Consider the following 15,953-nt stretch of genomic DNA (forward strand, 5'->3'; position numbering starts at 1 on the left):
CTTGTGTATTTTCCCATAAAGAACATTGCTCGCTCTGTACGTTCATGATTTTCACTTTATTCATGTACAGGTTCACACAAGACATATTCTTGCTAAGGCCATTTCATTAATAAGTTCTCATAGTATGTGTACTGGGGGGAAAAAAGACAGCAGAGTGGCAGATTGTCATTTTAAAACTGTTAACAGTTTACGACTGATACACCGGAGGTCATGCTGTAGCCTATTTATACAGAACTAACATTTGTATTTTAATGATATTTACTCCAGAGCACGGTAACAGACCATAGAACCCTATGGGTACCCATGGGTACGGTCTTCTGGTCCACCAGCAACAGAAGCATCTTATCACAGCTGTGCACAATACTGACAATTGGAAAAACAAACCAAAAAAAGAAGGCATAAAACGCTCACCTCGGTTCTGTGTGACATTAACAGAAGTAAAACCTCCCCTCAGTGGGGCTATAAAGGTGCTGGAGCCAAGTCAAGACAAACCTCTCTATAGGCTGTGCCTATGCTTAGCAAAGAGACAAATTAAACCATCTTTGGGTCCTCTTGTACAAAATGAGACCATACCTGCAGCCAGTCTAACTCTTGCTCTGAGATTCTCTACCTGCCAATCACATTAGCTGTGTCCTATGCCCATGCCCAGTATTTTTGGGTATAGAACACATGGAGGATGCTGGTACAGCCCCAGGCCATGCTGGGAAAACACCCCTTATTTCATGTTTCTGATGGGCTGAGCAACTCTGATGAAGATGAGCAGACAGAGCTGTAATTCAGAGACTTTCTTTGGCAAGGCCATGTGACAGACAGATGTGAAATGAGGTGAGTTAGGCTGCAGTGATGGATTTGTTGCAGCCAGACATTGGCCATAAAAACACACCTGAGATGTGAGGAAACTGAAATTGTGTGGGAGACCGAGCATCTTCCCAGCTCACTGGACTCATCCTAGATCTGCACAGCTCCTGGGTCTCACCTTCCATGTTCTGATGCACAGAACAGCCTATGGAGAAGAAGTGACTGGAGAGAAGAGTCAGAAAAAAAACAAATGTGCAAAGCAGCAGTGAGTTTTGGTTTTCTTGAGCAAGCAGGAAATAACAGTACTGCTTCACAACCACTGATCCCTTTTAGGTCAGTCTGTTGATCCAATGGTTTTCTACTCCAATAAACATACAGAATAAAATCAGAGCAGTGAAAGCCAACATATGGGCTGCCAGGACAGGAGCGGACAGAATCCTTACAGCGAGAGAAACAAAAGACAGACTCCAAACTGCAGCAGTACCCACCAGAGCTGCCACCACCACCACTGCTGCCAAAGCAGCTACGTCTCCATTCTTAGTGTCTCACTCCACTGCAGAGAAATGCCAAGTGACAACTGCTGACAGATTGCATAGGCTCACAGGTCTGCCAGTCTATACGCTGGACTGTAGGTAGCTTCATCAGTGCTAGTCAAACAACGCGTTGCACAGAGGAGCTTTGGTTGCAGCCATTTGAAAACACATCTCTAAAACGACAAGGAGAATTTCTAAAGCGCCTACATCTCTTCAAAGCACGCTCCATCCATCTGTTACCCAAACACCTAATAAGACAAGGGTCCTGCTCAGTGCCAAGCCTCCGCCAACATCTCTGTACATCACAACAACGAGGCAGCTGAGTCAACAGCAAAAGGGACTGAAGCTAAGGGGCAGTGCCTGGCACACACAAAAGACCTGCAGGAGACAGCAACGGGAGCTGATTTAAATGAGAAGTTAGAAAAATATATTATTACGTGGGTCAAGTCATCGTAGGGTAGCAGGGTCGGGGGCTGTGCCACAGAACAAAGTGGAAAAATAGATCCAAGAAAATAGAGAAGAGCCTTACGCTTTATATTTAGATCTTAAATACAAAATACACGGTTAACTAGGTCTGCTCTCCTGCCCTCTGATGTGCAATGCTTCCAGCACATGTGTATCTGTGTCTAGGAGTCACAAAGCTGTTCACTAGCACCATTTAAAAAGCTCAATCGTTAAAAAACAAAACAAAACAACCACAAGATTCAAGTGTATCTGGCAGAGGTTCATTTAAAAACAGGAAACAATGATACAGCAGCAGATCAGCATCTACTATTTGTACTGCACTGGCACAAAAATGTACATGCTCAATTCAATGGTATTGAACCTTAAGACGGAAAAGGAAGGGAAAAAAGGAGTTCTAAGTGCAAACTTCAGGGTGATCAATAACAAAAAACACAAAGATTTCTGCCAGAGGTGTTCCTTTCACCTTAGAAAAACCTGCCAGTGATAACCCAGAGCACGGCTTCTCAACTACCCACGTTGCCACAACAAAGAGCAGGGTACTAAAGAAACACACAGTCATTGGGACTTAGAAGCAACAAAATTAAGCTAGATATTTTATCACGTATCCTGGAGTGGTCCTTGGCTGTAACACGAGAACAAATGACTTAGGCTGCATGCCACAAACACCACGAATAATTCACTTCAGGTCGCCGTCCCCTTCTCCTTGAATTGACTTCTTGATGCGAAGCAACATGGTTGTGAGCCACTGATCCAACCGCGATATCGAATCGAACTCTTTAACCTATTAAAGGGAAAGAGAAAAGCAGTCGGAAAGCAGCCGCAAAAACAAGCACCGTGTATCTCTTGAAGTGTAATCTTTTAAACCTTCAGCTCTTCCCGAGGTAGAAAAGAGCTCTGTTAAACAGAGAGAAAAAGGGAGGCCGCCTCAAAGAGCCCCAGATAGAAACACAGAGACTGGTGGGTACTTACTGCCTCGGTGTACGCCTCGGAGTTCTGCTCCTCGTGGGCTTCCAGCAGTTTCTAGGAGAACACCATGACAAGTCAGACAATACTGCAAGTCCCTCCATGAGGGGGGACCTTTGCAACCTACCAACTCCCCACCACAAACACAAACCCAGGTTTGTTCAAGTTAACCACAATAATCATCTTTCTGCTGCTGCTACTCCCACCCGCCTGGTCTGAATCCAACACAGAACGAGTCTGATGTCCCTTAAGGCGTTTTGAAAAGAAGGCCAAACCCGTGGCAAGGCGAAAAAAAGCACAAAGGGCAGTTTGCAGTTCTAAATGTGAGCATGTTATTATAATGCTGTCTTTACTTACTTTCAATAGCTTGCATTCCCGTGAATCTGTAAAGGCTGGGAACATTTCTTCGTATTTCTCAAGCGCCAGCTGAAAGAGAGAAGCACACCCTCAGGCTCTTTTCACACACGGTTCCTCACTTCTTATTTCACTTTTTTCTCTTCTGGTCCTAAAACCACACAGAAAACGTTCAGAGCAAACCCAACAAGAACAGGGAAAGGAAGAGGCAGGGTCAGATCTGGCCTCAATCTGCTCAGAGCCGTGGCCCAATATATCACTCAGCAAGAACCAAACAGACACAGCCAGAGCACAGGCTGGGAAGGAAGCAGAAAACTCTGCACTGGACACTGCAGTAGCACGTGCCCTGATTTACCCCTGAGCATCATTCTGGATGTGCTGCAGTTCACCCTCCATCCTGCTTATGATGGAGTCTGGTAGCGATTCAGCAATCAGCAGGTGACAGCACCAGCTACAAGCCCCTATAAAAGCCTGCAGAAACACCTCCCTGCTGGCACGGATTGGTCAGCATGGCTGCAGGAGGTTGGGGCAGCCACTCTGAGCCCACTGACCTTAGCGTTCAGCTCATCCACAATGAAGTGACACAGAGCAGCTTTGAAGAAATACTCCTTTGCGCTGTACTTCAGCAAAGGATTATCCATCGTGTTTGTTCCAACCTGGGCATAAAAAGGAATTATTGGAGCTGGGAAAGAAACGTGCATCAGTAGGAACTGAATTACAAGCACGACACCTGATTAAAACTGCACAGAGTACCACCCAACTGTCTGCAAATAAAAGCCATGACAAATGCCAGTGTCTGTGCAAACAGTTATGGGGCAGCCAGACAGCTTTAGGGGGAGACACCAAAGAGGAAAACCCATCCCCACCCTCAGATTTCTTTAAGTGAGGCCCAACAGGGTAATCCAGCGCCCATCCCAGGCAGTGTTGCCTGCAGGCACAGAAGGACAGGCTGTCCCACCTCACCTGCTCGTAGATTTCTATCGCCTTCTGGTACTGCTCCAGCTGTGCAGCGTAGGCAGCCACCTTCAGCAGACATTTGTTGGCTGAGCTGCAATCCATACCAGAAAATAAGTGAGGAAGGAGAGCATCCATGCCACCTGCAAGCACCTGCATGCATCCCAGCCTCCGCCTGCTGCCTAAAAAGGCAAGACCCACAAGCTACAAAGTAGGTGACTAACAAACACCCAGGGAAAAGCACAAAGACCTCACAGCCCGACCAGATGTCAGACATCGCTCATCTCTTTGTGCTTTCTATGCACCTAGAACAGGCACACCAACCAAGATGAGTCTGCTTGCAGCATAAGAACCCTGCACAGAAATGTAAGCATCCTTTAGAAACCCAACTGGCATGACGCACGGGCACCTGCTAGGCTTAAAATAATCACGTAGGATTTGGGCATCCTACCAAAGGATGTTTTAGAAGAGCCTGTTGGGCGAGGAGTATGAGGATGTATGCAATCTAGGGCAAGTCCCCATTTCCAACCCTTCCCTGCTAGAAGAAACCACTTCCCAAAGCCCACTTGCCTGTTGGACTCTTCTCCTTTGTAATAGTCCGCAGCCTGCTCGTAGTGCGCAATCGCCTGGGGACAGAAACATTATGCTTGAACACTGCTTCTGCAGCGGGGGTTTGGGTTAGATCAGTGCACAGTGACCATGCTCACAAAAGCTTTTCCGCTCTGCAGATGAAAGGAGTGAGATGACGACACGCTGTGGGGCTGTGGGTCAAAAGGAGCACCCAGCAAATTCAAAACGCGATGCTGCCCTTGAACGTTCACCCACATGCTTGTTAACAGCCCCAGACTCCAAAGCATGTTTAATAAAGGTGATGCTTCGGGATCTCAGTGCCCTACAGCAGCAAACACAGGGTCTGGCACTCTTACCTTCTCGATGTCAACCAGCTCGGCCTCGTAGATCTCTGCAATAGTGATGTGGTGTTTGGCTGCGATGGTGAACCGCCCCTGGGGAGGACAGAAGTGCTGTGAGAGGAGGTTCCTCCCCACCTGGCGCACAGTCATAACGTGGGCACAGTGATTGTGCCTTGGACACACAGCTCAGCCCCAACCCCAGCCTCTTACCATGTCAGTGTAGATATCGATAGCTGCATTTAAGCAGTTGATGGCCTCTGCAGCATGTGTGTTCAGAAAAACAACACAAAGTCAGCTGGCACACCGGAGCGCCCATTTTAAGACTTTCCCCCCAAAAAACAACTTCAGAGATGTGGAACATCTGGGGGCACATCTGGATGTCTATGGGGCTGAAGACCCTGAGCCCTCAGCTTCAGGGGAATCTCACCCACTGAGCCCACCTCAACCATCCCACAGCAGCCCCGACACCAGGAGGTGACACAGCCATCAGGACGAGCCACATCCAGCCAACAGAAAGCATCTCTCTCATGCCGGAGAGATGGCACAAGGAAGAAATGGCAGTAATCCCCAGCAGGCTCTCCAAGCACACGGACCAGCTGACTCTGAAAGCCGTGGCGCTGCGCTCCTACGCTGCTAAGAAGATTTGCACTAAACAATCCCGGATCTGATCCCCTGTACCTTGTGGGTCTGCTTTTTTGTAGGCGTTCCCAGCGTCCACAAAGCTGGTGGCCGAGTCGTGCTTGCTTTGCAGCTGCATGTGCAGCTTGGCTGCTTGGCAGAAGGCGTTCCCTGCAGCTGGAATAGAAGCACAGCACCGAGTGTACCCCACAGAGAGAACAGAACTGCAGGGAAACAGCCGCCAACCACCCGGCACCAGGAAAGCTTTAGAGTTTCAACAGCCCCAAAGGCATTTCCAACCCAGGTCAGCACAGCAATGCTGGGCTCCGTGCAAACCTCCTCCCACAACATCAGCACCCTGCGGGCTGCTATAGCTCCAGTTTAGCGTGGTAAGCTGTCCCCAGACGGGCCCATTTAACAGCACAAATACTCAGTCCTCCCCTCCCTCCCCCAGGCCGCACTCACCGCTCCAATTTTTGGCAATCTTGAACATGTTTGCAGCCCTGGTGTACATCTCACAGGCCTCCTCCACTCTGGTGTTACCCCTGGACGAGAGCAGGAGAGAGCATCAAGCCTCTTTTGCCTCTTTGCAGGCGGGTTTCAGTGCCTGCACAGCGCTGCTCACAGCACCCTGCGGGCACCGCGGCTCCCACCCTCTGCTCCCCGTGTCGTGCCAGCAATTATTCAGCAAAACACAGACGGCCTTTGCCATGCGGACACATCCACAGCCGCCCACCCAGCACAGCATCTGCGTGCACCGAGCCGCCACCCCCTGCTCTGCTTATGGGGCGGGGGTGTCGTCCGGGCCGTGCAATCCCCCTTATGCAGCCCCCCTGCACGCCGATCACCCCATCTCCGCAATTTCCCCCTTTTTGCATCCCCTCCCCATCGCATCTCCCTTTCACAACCCCCACCTCCCCGCACCGCACCACCCCGTTATTTTGCAGCCCCCTTTTCCTCTTGCAACCTCTCCCCCTCCCCATCCCAGATTCGCTCACCCGAAGAGCCCCCGCAGGAAGGAGTGCGAGCCCTTCACCCGCTTCTCGGCCTCGGCCATCAGCTGCACGGCCTCCCGCTCCTTCCCCGAGTTGTCCATCGCGGCAGCGCTCGGCCAGGCCCGGAGCCGCCTCCTCTTCCTCCTCTTCCTCCTCCTCCTCTTCCTCCTCCGGGAGCGCGCACGGAGGCGGAGCACGGTGCGCAGCGCACGATGCGTGCACGCAGCGCACGGCCTCGGGCTGCACAACACAGAAGGGTCTCCCTGCGGCTGCTCTCCATCAGTGAACGAGCACAGGAAAAGCCAGGAGAAGAGGCAATCAGTTTGCCCATTTCCTGTCCCGTTCCTCAAAGTAGAGATGAATTTCTTCTTCTTGGCAAAGCAGTTTGGCACCAGCATCCCTGTTGTGTGCTGGATGCCAGCGCCATCGCTGCAGTGTGCTTGGCCAAGATGTGCTGGGCTGCACACAAACATGGCAACACACGGGCTGGGTGATGCAGGGCGGGTTGGAGCTGCCAAGTGGGTCTCACCTATTGCCAAAAGGAGCCACATCTGCTGCTTACAAAGTGAGAAAGCCCACAGGGGAGCCTGGCTGTGCGCTGCCCCTGGGCTGCAGCTCCTGGTCCTGTCCTTCAGACCTGTGCTTTTCAAAGCATCCGCAAAGGGAATTAATCAATAATTAAGTTGCCCACGTGGTTTTGGATCGCTGCCCCAGAGCTCTCTGCAGGTGTAGAACTCAATACCAGGGAAGGTGATCGCTGTGCGGCCCAGGCTCACATAACACCAGCTGCAATGGGAGCTGCTAAGAGCTGAGCTGTCAGCACTGCGGCACCTCCATGGGACACACACACGGGCTCCACTTACAGCAGGGCTGGGAAGCTCTGGGTCACTCACAGCACGACGCCTTCCCTCCTGCAGGGAGGTGCTGCACTCAACGCTCCAATGGCCTCCAGGGTTTCCTCCAGCCCAAGATTGCTGCTGAAACGGATCACACGTTGTGAAGGATCCCAAACCATTCCAGGTTTTATTTCCCTTCTTTTCCAGGCAGGACACAATGGAGCCTTTTTATCTCTACGATCTTGGAATACAGACAGAAAACAAAGCTATCCAGAGGATCCTTTGCCCCATGGCCGCAGAGCTCTGTCATCTAATCCTCGCCCTGGAACAGGAAGATGGGATGTGTCAGACCTTACCCAATATAGAGGAGAATGCAGAAAGATTAGCCAAAGCCACTGATGAACTCGCTTCTGCTGCACGAAGGTAATTTTGCTGGCCGATGGGTGGTACTTATGGAATGGGGACATGCTGAGCTCTGAGTCTTTTCTTCCAGATTGGCCGAGCAATCCAGTGACAAGGTATACCAGGAGGAGACACATCTCACAGCCCAGTCCCTCATGATGGCAGGGAGGCACGTGCTGCAGGCAGCCCAACAGCTGCAGGGACAGCCGGACAGCCACAGCCACAGGGAGGTGCTGGCTGCAGCAGCAAAGGGCGTCCTCACTGAGACCGTGAAGGTAATGCCGGAGGGGAGGGTGCTGGTGGGGAGGGTGAAGCTGGAGGAGGGATGAGATGGCTGGGACCAGCTGCGGGAGCTCTAGTTGGAGCAACAGTTGTTTCTTCAATAGGGTGAGAGTGGATGGCCTCATGTTGTGCCCGGTTGTAATTCACGGTGGGTATCAGGAGCAATTCCTTCTCCACAGAGCGGTGATGCAGTGGCACAGCTGCACAGGAGTGGTGGGGTCACCGTCCATGGAGGTGTCCCAGAGCCGTGGGGATGTGGCACTGAGGGCCGTGGGCAGTGGGCACGGTGGGGTTGGACTGGATGATTCTGCTGGTCTCATCCAACCTTGATAATGCCAGGACTCCCTGTGTGCTCACTAGGGCAGGCCTGCTGGGCACTACACACCTCTTTTCTTCCCAGCTGCAGATACAGTATCATTTCCAGAGGGATGCAACAGTGATGCATAACCTTTTCCACGTTGCCTTTGCTTTCTGCTGCACTAGATCCTTCGGATCGAAGGTGCTGCCGGGACAAGAAGTATAACACAGGCTGCCAGCTGGCTGCTGGAGTGCCTGGGCACGCTGCGGGATACGGGGGATGTGCCAGGACTGCTGGGTGCTTTCCAGGACTTCTCTAAGGCCTTTCTTCTGCTGAGCAATCTGACAGCACAGCACCTCCAGGAACTCCAAGACTCTCCTCGATGGACCCGCTTGGCCCAGACTTTGCAGCTCCTTCAGGAGTGCATTCCTCTGATCCATGAATCCAAGCACCGCCACCTTCAATGCTCCTGGCCTCAACGAGTCAACTGCTCCAAAAGCTATGCCTTTCAGCTGATGGAGAGGACCATCCAAGAGCTTGTTTCTTTGCTGGTCGACAGCAAGGGCAGCAACGAGCTTCAGGACAGACACGGGACCTTCTCCCATCATGTGCATAGGCTGCTGGCTCTCCTCTACCACCCAGACCCAGTTCACCTCTCTGACAGCGAGTTCAGCGCTCAGGTGGAAGCAGTAGTTTTCTACTGCATGCTTCTAGCAGAGATGTGCAGGGCAGATCTAAAGCAGGATCTGGTAAAACGTTGCTGGGTTCTCCTACAGCTCAGAAAGAGCATTTGCTGCCACGTAAGTCAGCAGGAGGGACGGACAAGGCCAAGCTGGGGAGAAAGCAGCCTGCAGGAGGAATGTCACACCATGAGAAAGGAGGTGAAGGACCTTGACCAGGCTGTGCTCAAAGCTACTCTGCATGAAATCCTCAATGCCTTCTCTGAGGCCAAGGAGCCCCTGAGGCAGTTAGTAGAGGAAGCTCTTACCCATGCAGGTACGGGGTATTTTCCAGCAGAGCAGGGAGGATTACTGAAGAAGCTTCAGCCCCTCACTGCCACCTTCTTCACACATGCCCAGCAGGTGCTCAGAGTGACAGACTTTGTCCTGGGCAGGTGCACCAAACCTCAAACTGCTACAGAAATCCACGACTGCATAGAGCACTTGAAGAGCCTCCTTGCCAGTCTCCCTCCGGTGCTCACAGAAATGAGCAGAAATCCAACCCACGCGAGCACTGCTCAGCAGCTGCAGTCCTTGTACCACGCGTGGGCCAGGACAACAGAAAACCTCTTGCAGTGTTTTGAGGACACAATCAGCATGCATGAGTTCATGAAGGTGTCCATCCAGGAAATGGCCAAGCACAAGGAATGGTGTGACAAGGCCCTACAACATCAGGACCCCGAAAGGCTCTCTAGGCATGCTGCTGTCCTCACCAGTTGGGCTCGGTGGGTCACTGAAGCTGCTGTCAGGTATGTGGATAGAGCAACAGACCCCATCTTCAGGAACGGCCTGCTGGTTTGGGTTGAGCAGCTGGCCAAGTCCATTCTTGAGCTGAAAGCATCCACGGCCCTTTGTGCGGAGAAATCCTCCTGCCTTCAAACTAGGGCTGTCTTTTCAAAGACAGTGAGCTCCCTGATGGATGCTGCTCACTGCATTCAGGATGGGCTGGATGGATCCAACCACCCAGATATCCTCAGCCCTCTGCGGGAACAAGTACGGGGTGCTGATGTTGCGAAGGAGCTTGAACTCAACTCATCCTATGCAGGGTTAAAAAACATTACCAGCCAAACTAAACTGCAAGAAGATACCTTAAGTAATCCGTCCCCACAAGCAGGTAACTCACACCCAGATGTTGTTCCAAGGAAAGGAGAAATTCACCCTGTCATTACAGCACTCCTAGCAGCAACAAGAGCCCATGATACAGCAGCTGTGAATGCTGCCTGCTCTGCCTTGCTCGAAGTCTCTACCTGCTGTATTGATGCAGCAAAGGAAGCGCTGCCTATTGCTTCCTCTCCCCTAATGGAGATGCTGGGGCAGTACCAGAAGATTATCTTACTGACACCATGTGTTATTAGCTTGGCCAGGGAAACAGCCTCAGGGCAGCTCCAGCATCAAGACAGACTTCTCCAAACTGCACTTTCCCTTTCAGAAACCATCCGTGAGACCAAAGAGTGCCTGGCAGCCCTGGCAGGCTCTTGGTACAGTCTGTCTCAACAAGTGCTTGGTTTTATCTTGGCCACTGACTTTATGAGCAGCAAACAAGCTTTGGATGAGACCATGATGGGTTTAGCAGGAGCGGTTCAGATAGCAGAGGACATTGCAAGCATGGCCTGTAGTAAACAGAATCCCATTTGTCCTGGTGTCTGGGAAAACTTTCTACAGGTCCAAGCCAAATTTTCACATGCTCAGATGAACACCAAAGTATTACTTGAGAAAGCAATGTCCTTTGAGGGCTCCTGCAAGCTGGGAGAGGCCAGGCTGGAGCTGCACTGTGTCCACTGGGCCATCAGCATGCATGTGCTCCTGGGTGCTGTGGATCAGTTCATAGGCAGAGACATCCTGTTCCTGAGGGAGCTAAGAAGTGCCATGGAGAACAAGCTTTGTCCGCAGAGCCTCTTAGCTGCTGTGTCTGAGGCCTCCCTGAGGCTGCAGGAAGCTGCCCGACTCTCTTACTTCACTTGCCCTGAAGACTGCGGCCACAGTGAAATCCTCACTCTCAGGGAAGAGATAAAGGTGCTAATGGAAGCACTGCTGGATGCCTCCAATACCCTCTTGGTCTCTCCGCTGCCTACTGCCAGCTTGTACATTCGCTTTGAGCTCCTGCAGAGAGACTTGGCCCTCAGGGCCAAGGCGTTACTGCTTCACCTGGAGAAGGCCAACACTGAACACCTACAAGTCATCCGAGATGTAGTTGGACCAGCCCTGTCTTCCCTCCCCAAAGAGTGCAGGGAGATGAGCCTAAAAGCTTTTAAAGAGAAGGCAAGTCAGCTAATGGCCAACATCCAGTGGGTCAAAACCACCCTCCAAAATGTCCTGGAGACCACCGCTCAACTGCAGTCATGGGGAGACCTGCTCTCTGTTGCAGACCACCTCCTGGTCCTCACTTCTGACGCAGTGGACAGTGCCAGCCAGCTCTTCCAAAGCCACCAGGACAAAAGGCATCTCCACCTGGACAGCATTGTCTGGTACTGGTCAGCTAAAGCACACTACCTTGCCACGCAGCTTCAGGCTGTCCAGGGCATCAATGGACACATCCTGGAGCTCATGAGACAACACCTGCAAAACGTGGGGGACCAGCGCTCTCCAAAAGAGCACAGCAGCACAGCTAAGATCTCCCCAGCCCAACAGCTTGATGCTCTGAGGCCCACCAAGTCAGCAGAAACTTGCCTGAGCAGGAGTGGACAAGCAAGCAGAGCTATCAGAGAGGCACGTGAAATGGTACGTTAGTTCTTTCCCCCATTATCTTTTAGTGCAGTTTGATGGATGCTGTTCAGTACAAGGATAAGTGAGGTTAGCAGGGATCTCCTGGTGACCAACAGTCCAACCCCTGCCCACAGCAGAGCCAATTTCTTTGTTAGCTCAAGCTGCTGGGTGCCCCATGCAATTAAGTTCTGGATATCTGACCTAATAGAGACCTTTACACAAATAAATCCATCTCCAAAACACTGTTCCTTAGGAGCAGGGGGCTGCACTGCCCTTCTTTTCCTAAAATACTACCTCTCTCTGCTCAGCTCCTGACCTCTCAGTGAGCTTTCCTCAGGAGTAACAGCCACCCTGCTCCCACAATTGCTGCCAGTTGCCAGGAGCAATATTCTAGATTTCTAACCATTCAGTTGTTGTCTTGACAGCAAGGGAACAGTCCTCTCAGTACCTCCTTCACAAGCAGCTTTGGGAAGCAAGAGAGGGAGGACAGTGACAGAATGCAGGGAGGTCCCAGCAGGATGACCCAGATCACCAAGGACGTGGCAGTAAGGATGCTTCACATGACTCAGTTCCTGAGGAAGAAGGGCCCCATCACGGTACGGAGTTTCTCACCCCCTTCCACCCCATCAATTTCATAGGTATAAAGATGCCTTCTAGAGAAGGTACCAAATGCCCGGTACCTGCTGAAAAACCCGTGTTATCCCATCCTTCTGAAAGTGGCGCTGGGTGCATCTCACCCAGTAATTTCAGGAATTACTTTCCTGAAAGAAGATGAAAGTCTCATGACCAGACCTGTCCTCATTTCAGAATACACCTGACTTTTCTGGACGCTCTCATCTTACAGGAAAGACGTTTATTTTTCCTCCTCCCCATCACATTTCCATTTTGTTTTAGAGCAAGGAGCAGCTTGTTGCCTGCGCTATGCAAATAGCTTCTGATGGGCAGGCATTTGTTACATTCGGCCGCATCATTGCGAAGATCTGCCTGGACAAGAGCTGTTCTGCAGAGCTGCTGTGTGCTGCCGAGCAGACCCACACCATCAGCAGCCAGCTCGCCATCGTGGCCAGGTGAGTTGCTGGCAACAAGGAATTTCCTTGAGGCTCAAAGGGATGTGCACAGTGGTCTCCAGAGGTCTGTGTTGGATCTGGGTGTAGCTTAGAGCTCAGTTACAGTTCAGCAGGTTCTTCTCTTTCTGCTGCTGCCAGCAGCCCTTTCCTCCTGTTTGCTTGCCTCATTTCCCCTGGAAAACTACAACAGTGCAGGGGATGCTGCTTCTGGCTTTGGAGCACCTGGTGGCAGAGAGGTGCGTGCTTCCATGCTCTTCCAATAAAATATCTCAACATGTCTTTAAGGGTAAAAGCAGTCACAGCTGAGAGCAAGTCCTCTTCTGAGCTGCTCGTGAGCAACGCGCAGAACCTAATTCAAGCAGTTTTACATGTTCTGAAGGCAACCGAGGCAGCATGCATCAAAGTAAGTTAATGCTGATGACACTGAATAGGTTTTGCAAGGTGAGCTTGTGCTACGGGGAGCTCCCCCAGCCATGTCTGGTGGTGGGGATGCAGAAGCTGTCAGCAATAGCCAGGGGTCAAGGTTCCTATCCATTATGGTTCTGTTTAATGCCTTCCTGCTTTGTTTCCAAAGCCTCCTCTGCAATTTTTCTGGGCATTGAGTCTGCTCTGTCACTGCTACCAGCTTTGAAGTCATCTTTAGTTGGTCCATTTCTCATTTCATACTTGGAGAGGAGAGTGGCAGCACGTCATTGGAGGCCTTGATTTGGAAATAGTCTGTGTCAGTCTCAGCCTCTGCGCTGTCTCAAGACGGGCTTTGATCAGAACTCCCAAGAGCTCACATTGCAGCTGCCAGCAACGGCTGACTGATCCAACTGTAAATAGTTTGTGAGAGCAGACTTGATGTGAAAGCACTGAAAACAAGCACAAATACAACTGCACTCTGTGCCGGTGTACTTCTTCATTGTGTACCTTAATCTCCTATGTAGCCCTACAACCCCTGCTGAGCTCCGTGCCTTTTTGAAAGAGTTCTGATTAGAATCTTGGTTGATGGACAATCAGCAAAAAGCATGGGAAAGCTCCTCCTGTCCATCATTACCTATGCTGTTTAAGGTGTACTGCCTGGGTTACCTGCTGACAGCCTGATGTAACGAGCTGTTCTTTTATCTCAACTGTCCAGATTACAAAGTCCTTTATGACCCAGCTTCTCCCCTTTCAAAATGTACGGGCTCGTTTACCAATAAGCCAATGAGACAGCATCATTTTTCTCTCTGTAAGCAGATTTTTAAGAATCTGAAGTACTTTTTAAGCATTAACTAAAAGAAACATCACATCGCTCATACAGATGTCATTACATTCTGACATATATCATTTGTCTTAATGGATTCAAGTACATAAATATTTGTCTCCTTCCAACAGGGCTTGCGACAGCCTGCTCCTAACTCTGAAGAAGCAGCAGCTGCTGCTTTTTGCACCGAGTGGAGGAAAAACCTGTTGTGGCATAGAACCAAGCGATGCTTAAACTCAGACAGGGATGAATTAGGCCTCCGCAAGACTCAGGCATGGGCTGAGCCCACACTCACAGCCATGGTGGAAGGACAGCCGCCTGTGACCAGTGGAACCCACAAGTGTCCCAAATCTATTGAAGGACATGCAATTATGGGCAGCCACCTCTAGAAAGAGGAAAGGATTCCTGATGCAAGTGAGCTGCCCAACTTTGCAGGTGTGAGACAGCTGGGGCTCTGCGGCAGTCAGTGAACCTTCTGAAATGCTGACATAGGGAAGATGCCATTTCAGGAGGAACCTTCGCCAGTTTTTGTGCTCTCCAGATGCAAACAGAAGGATGCAGGAACACATTCGCAGCAGCAGCAAAGGCAGCTGGTAGGATCAGAGGGTGTTGCTCATCTGCAGCACCATATCGCCTCAGAGCTGGGAGGTCTTTCTCAGGGCCCTGTCACACTCCTCTTCATCTAGCAGTATTACATAACAGACACCACCCCGGTAAGGAGAGCTGAAGGGCATTCCCAGCAACCATCACCTTTTTTTCTACAGTAACACAACCCACAGTACTACAAAACCCCGAGGAAAGAAGAACTGAGTGAGGAGTTTTAAGGGATGGGGTCACTGACTTCTGAAATGCAAAGCAGTCATGCAACTAAACACTGTGCACTTTGCAATAAAGAAAATAACTTTGAGTGTGAGGGATTAATATTCTCTCCTTTGTGGCAGAAAAATATGTAGACAGGCTACATATGGAAGCTAGGAAATTCCTGAATAGTCTTTTCATCACAGGGCAGCAACAGCAGGTGCTGATGTAGGAATGCTCAGTCTTTCTGAATGGCAGAGATTATTTTACTCTTTCAATAGTCCAGGGCCAGCAGAAGCATTTTGTCACACCTGCTGGCCCCGATTCAGCAGGTCCTACAGCCTGAAATGCAGCCTTTTTTTTCAGAATTCAAGGGCACACCATTACAGTAAAACATTCAGTGCTGATGCTCACCCACCTTGCAACTATGGGCGCCTGGGACACGCGGGACCCCCAGTACTGGCTGCTCCTTTTACTGCTCTTCACCGCCTCAGAAAGCAGTTGTAAGTGTCCGAGGGAAACGGGTGCTCCGTGCTGGAGGAAGGGATGGAAGCAAGTGCTTTCCCTGCAAGAGATACAATCATTTCTTACAGCAGACCTGAGCTCAGTGTGGCAGGACTGTCCCCACACACCTTTCTGCCCCTCTGTTGGGCACAGATACCCCCCAAGACTTTCCCTATGGCTTACAGGATAGGTCAATGCTTCCACTGTAGCGATGAATCCTCTCTGCGTCTCAAGAGAGAGCAGTAGCAGCAGGCACACCACAGCAACCTCGAGCTCAGGGAAGAAATCTGCAACAAACAAACAAGCAAGCACAGGCAGAGGAGAGGAAGCAGCCCACGGTCACTTGCACTGCAGCCGGGGATGCCCTCACAGAGCTCCTGGCCAGGCCCAGCTGGATCATGGATGGATGGAAGGAGAAAGGTTTCACATAGAGACAGTAAATTGCAAGGACAAGCCAGCCCCTTTCAGATTTCATTTTCTCCTTACCTTGTCCTCCTTCTTGCTCCAAACGAAGCCCCACGTTAT

At 50.9% G+C, this 15,953-nt stretch overlaps 2 protein-coding genes across 4 annotated transcripts; one reads left to right on the forward strand and one right to left on the reverse strand.

The window, feature by feature from the left end:
* Window positions 1-37: 37 nt before the first annotated feature.
* On the reverse strand, window positions 38-6,727 carry NAPB (NSF attachment protein beta). The gene is made up of 11 exons (XM_015856683.3): window positions 6,595-6,727; window positions 6,062-6,141; window positions 5,657-5,773; window positions 5,189-5,235; window positions 4,994-5,071; window positions 4,638-4,693; window positions 4,077-4,161; window positions 3,665-3,769; window positions 3,117-3,185; window positions 2,766-2,816; window positions 38-2,577 (listed from the first exon to the last, which is right to left on the reverse strand). Exons 1-11 carry the CDS (start codon window positions 6,690-6,692, stop codon window positions 2,473-2,475), a joined length of 891 nt encoding a protein of 296 aa, XP_015712169.1. The 5' UTR covers window positions 6,693-6,727; the 3' UTR covers window positions 38-2,472.
* LOC107310728 (uncharacterized) lies at window positions 5,848-15,060 on the forward strand. Of its 3 annotated transcripts, none has more exons than XM_085542523.1 (8): window positions 5,848-5,985; window positions 7,635-7,850; window positions 7,921-8,104; window positions 8,595-11,846; window positions 12,257-12,427; window positions 12,726-12,898; window positions 13,184-13,301; window positions 14,258-15,060. In XM_085542523.1, the coding sequence occupies exons 2-8, from the start codon at window positions 7,645-7,647 to the stop codon at window positions 14,513-14,515; spliced, it is 4,362 nt and encodes a 1,453-aa protein (XP_085398649.1). In that variant the 5' UTR covers window positions 5,848-5,985; window positions 7,635-7,644; the 3' UTR covers window positions 14,516-15,060. The 3 variants fall into 3 exon arrangements, with proteins under 3 accessions (XP_085398649.1, XP_085398650.1, XP_015712106.2); XM_085542524.1 differs by lacking the exon at window positions 5,848-5,985 and adding an exon at window positions 7,373-7,512 and having other exon boundaries at window positions 7,639-7,850; XM_015856620.3 differs by lacking the exons at window positions 5,848-5,985; window positions 13,184-13,301 and having other exon boundaries at window positions 7,502-7,850; window positions 14,258-14,498.
* Window positions 15,061-15,953: the final 893 nt, after the last annotated feature.

Source organism: Coturnix japonica, chromosome 3 (assembly GCF_054131305.1).
Source record: "Coturnix japonica strain WE chromosome 3, WE-NBRP24, whole genome shotgun sequence".
Taxonomy (NCBI): domain Eukaryota; kingdom Metazoa; phylum Chordata; class Aves; order Galliformes; family Phasianidae; genus Coturnix; species Coturnix japonica.

Excerpts from the sequence above, each read along its gene's own strand:
- NAPB (XM_015856683.3), bottom strand. The coding sequence starts at position 6,692 with ATGGACAACTCGGGGAAGGAGCGGGAGGCCGTGCAGCTGATGGCCGAG. Across the intron at positions 5,236-5,656 it reads CAAAAAAGCAGACCCACAAG|AGGCCATCAACTGCTTAAAT; the intron begins GTACAGGGGATC and ends CACATGCTGCAG. Across the intron at positions 4,162-4,637 it reads AAAGGAGAAGAGTCCAACAG|CTCAGCCAACAAATGTCTGC; the intron begins GCAAGTGGGCTT and ends TATGGATTGCAG.
- LOC107310728 (XM_085542523.1), top strand. The coding sequence starts at position 7,645 with ATGGAGCCTTTTTATCTCTACGATCTTGGAATACAGACAGAAAACAAA. Across the intron at positions 11,847-12,256 it reads TCAGAGAGGCACGTGAAATG|CAAGGGAACAGTCCTCTCAG; the intron begins GTACGTTAGTTC and ends TTGTCTTGACAG. Across the intron at positions 12,899-13,183 it reads CAGCTCGCCATCGTGGCCAG|GGTAAAAGCAGTCACAGCTG; the intron begins GTGAGTTGCTGG and ends CATGTCTTTAAG.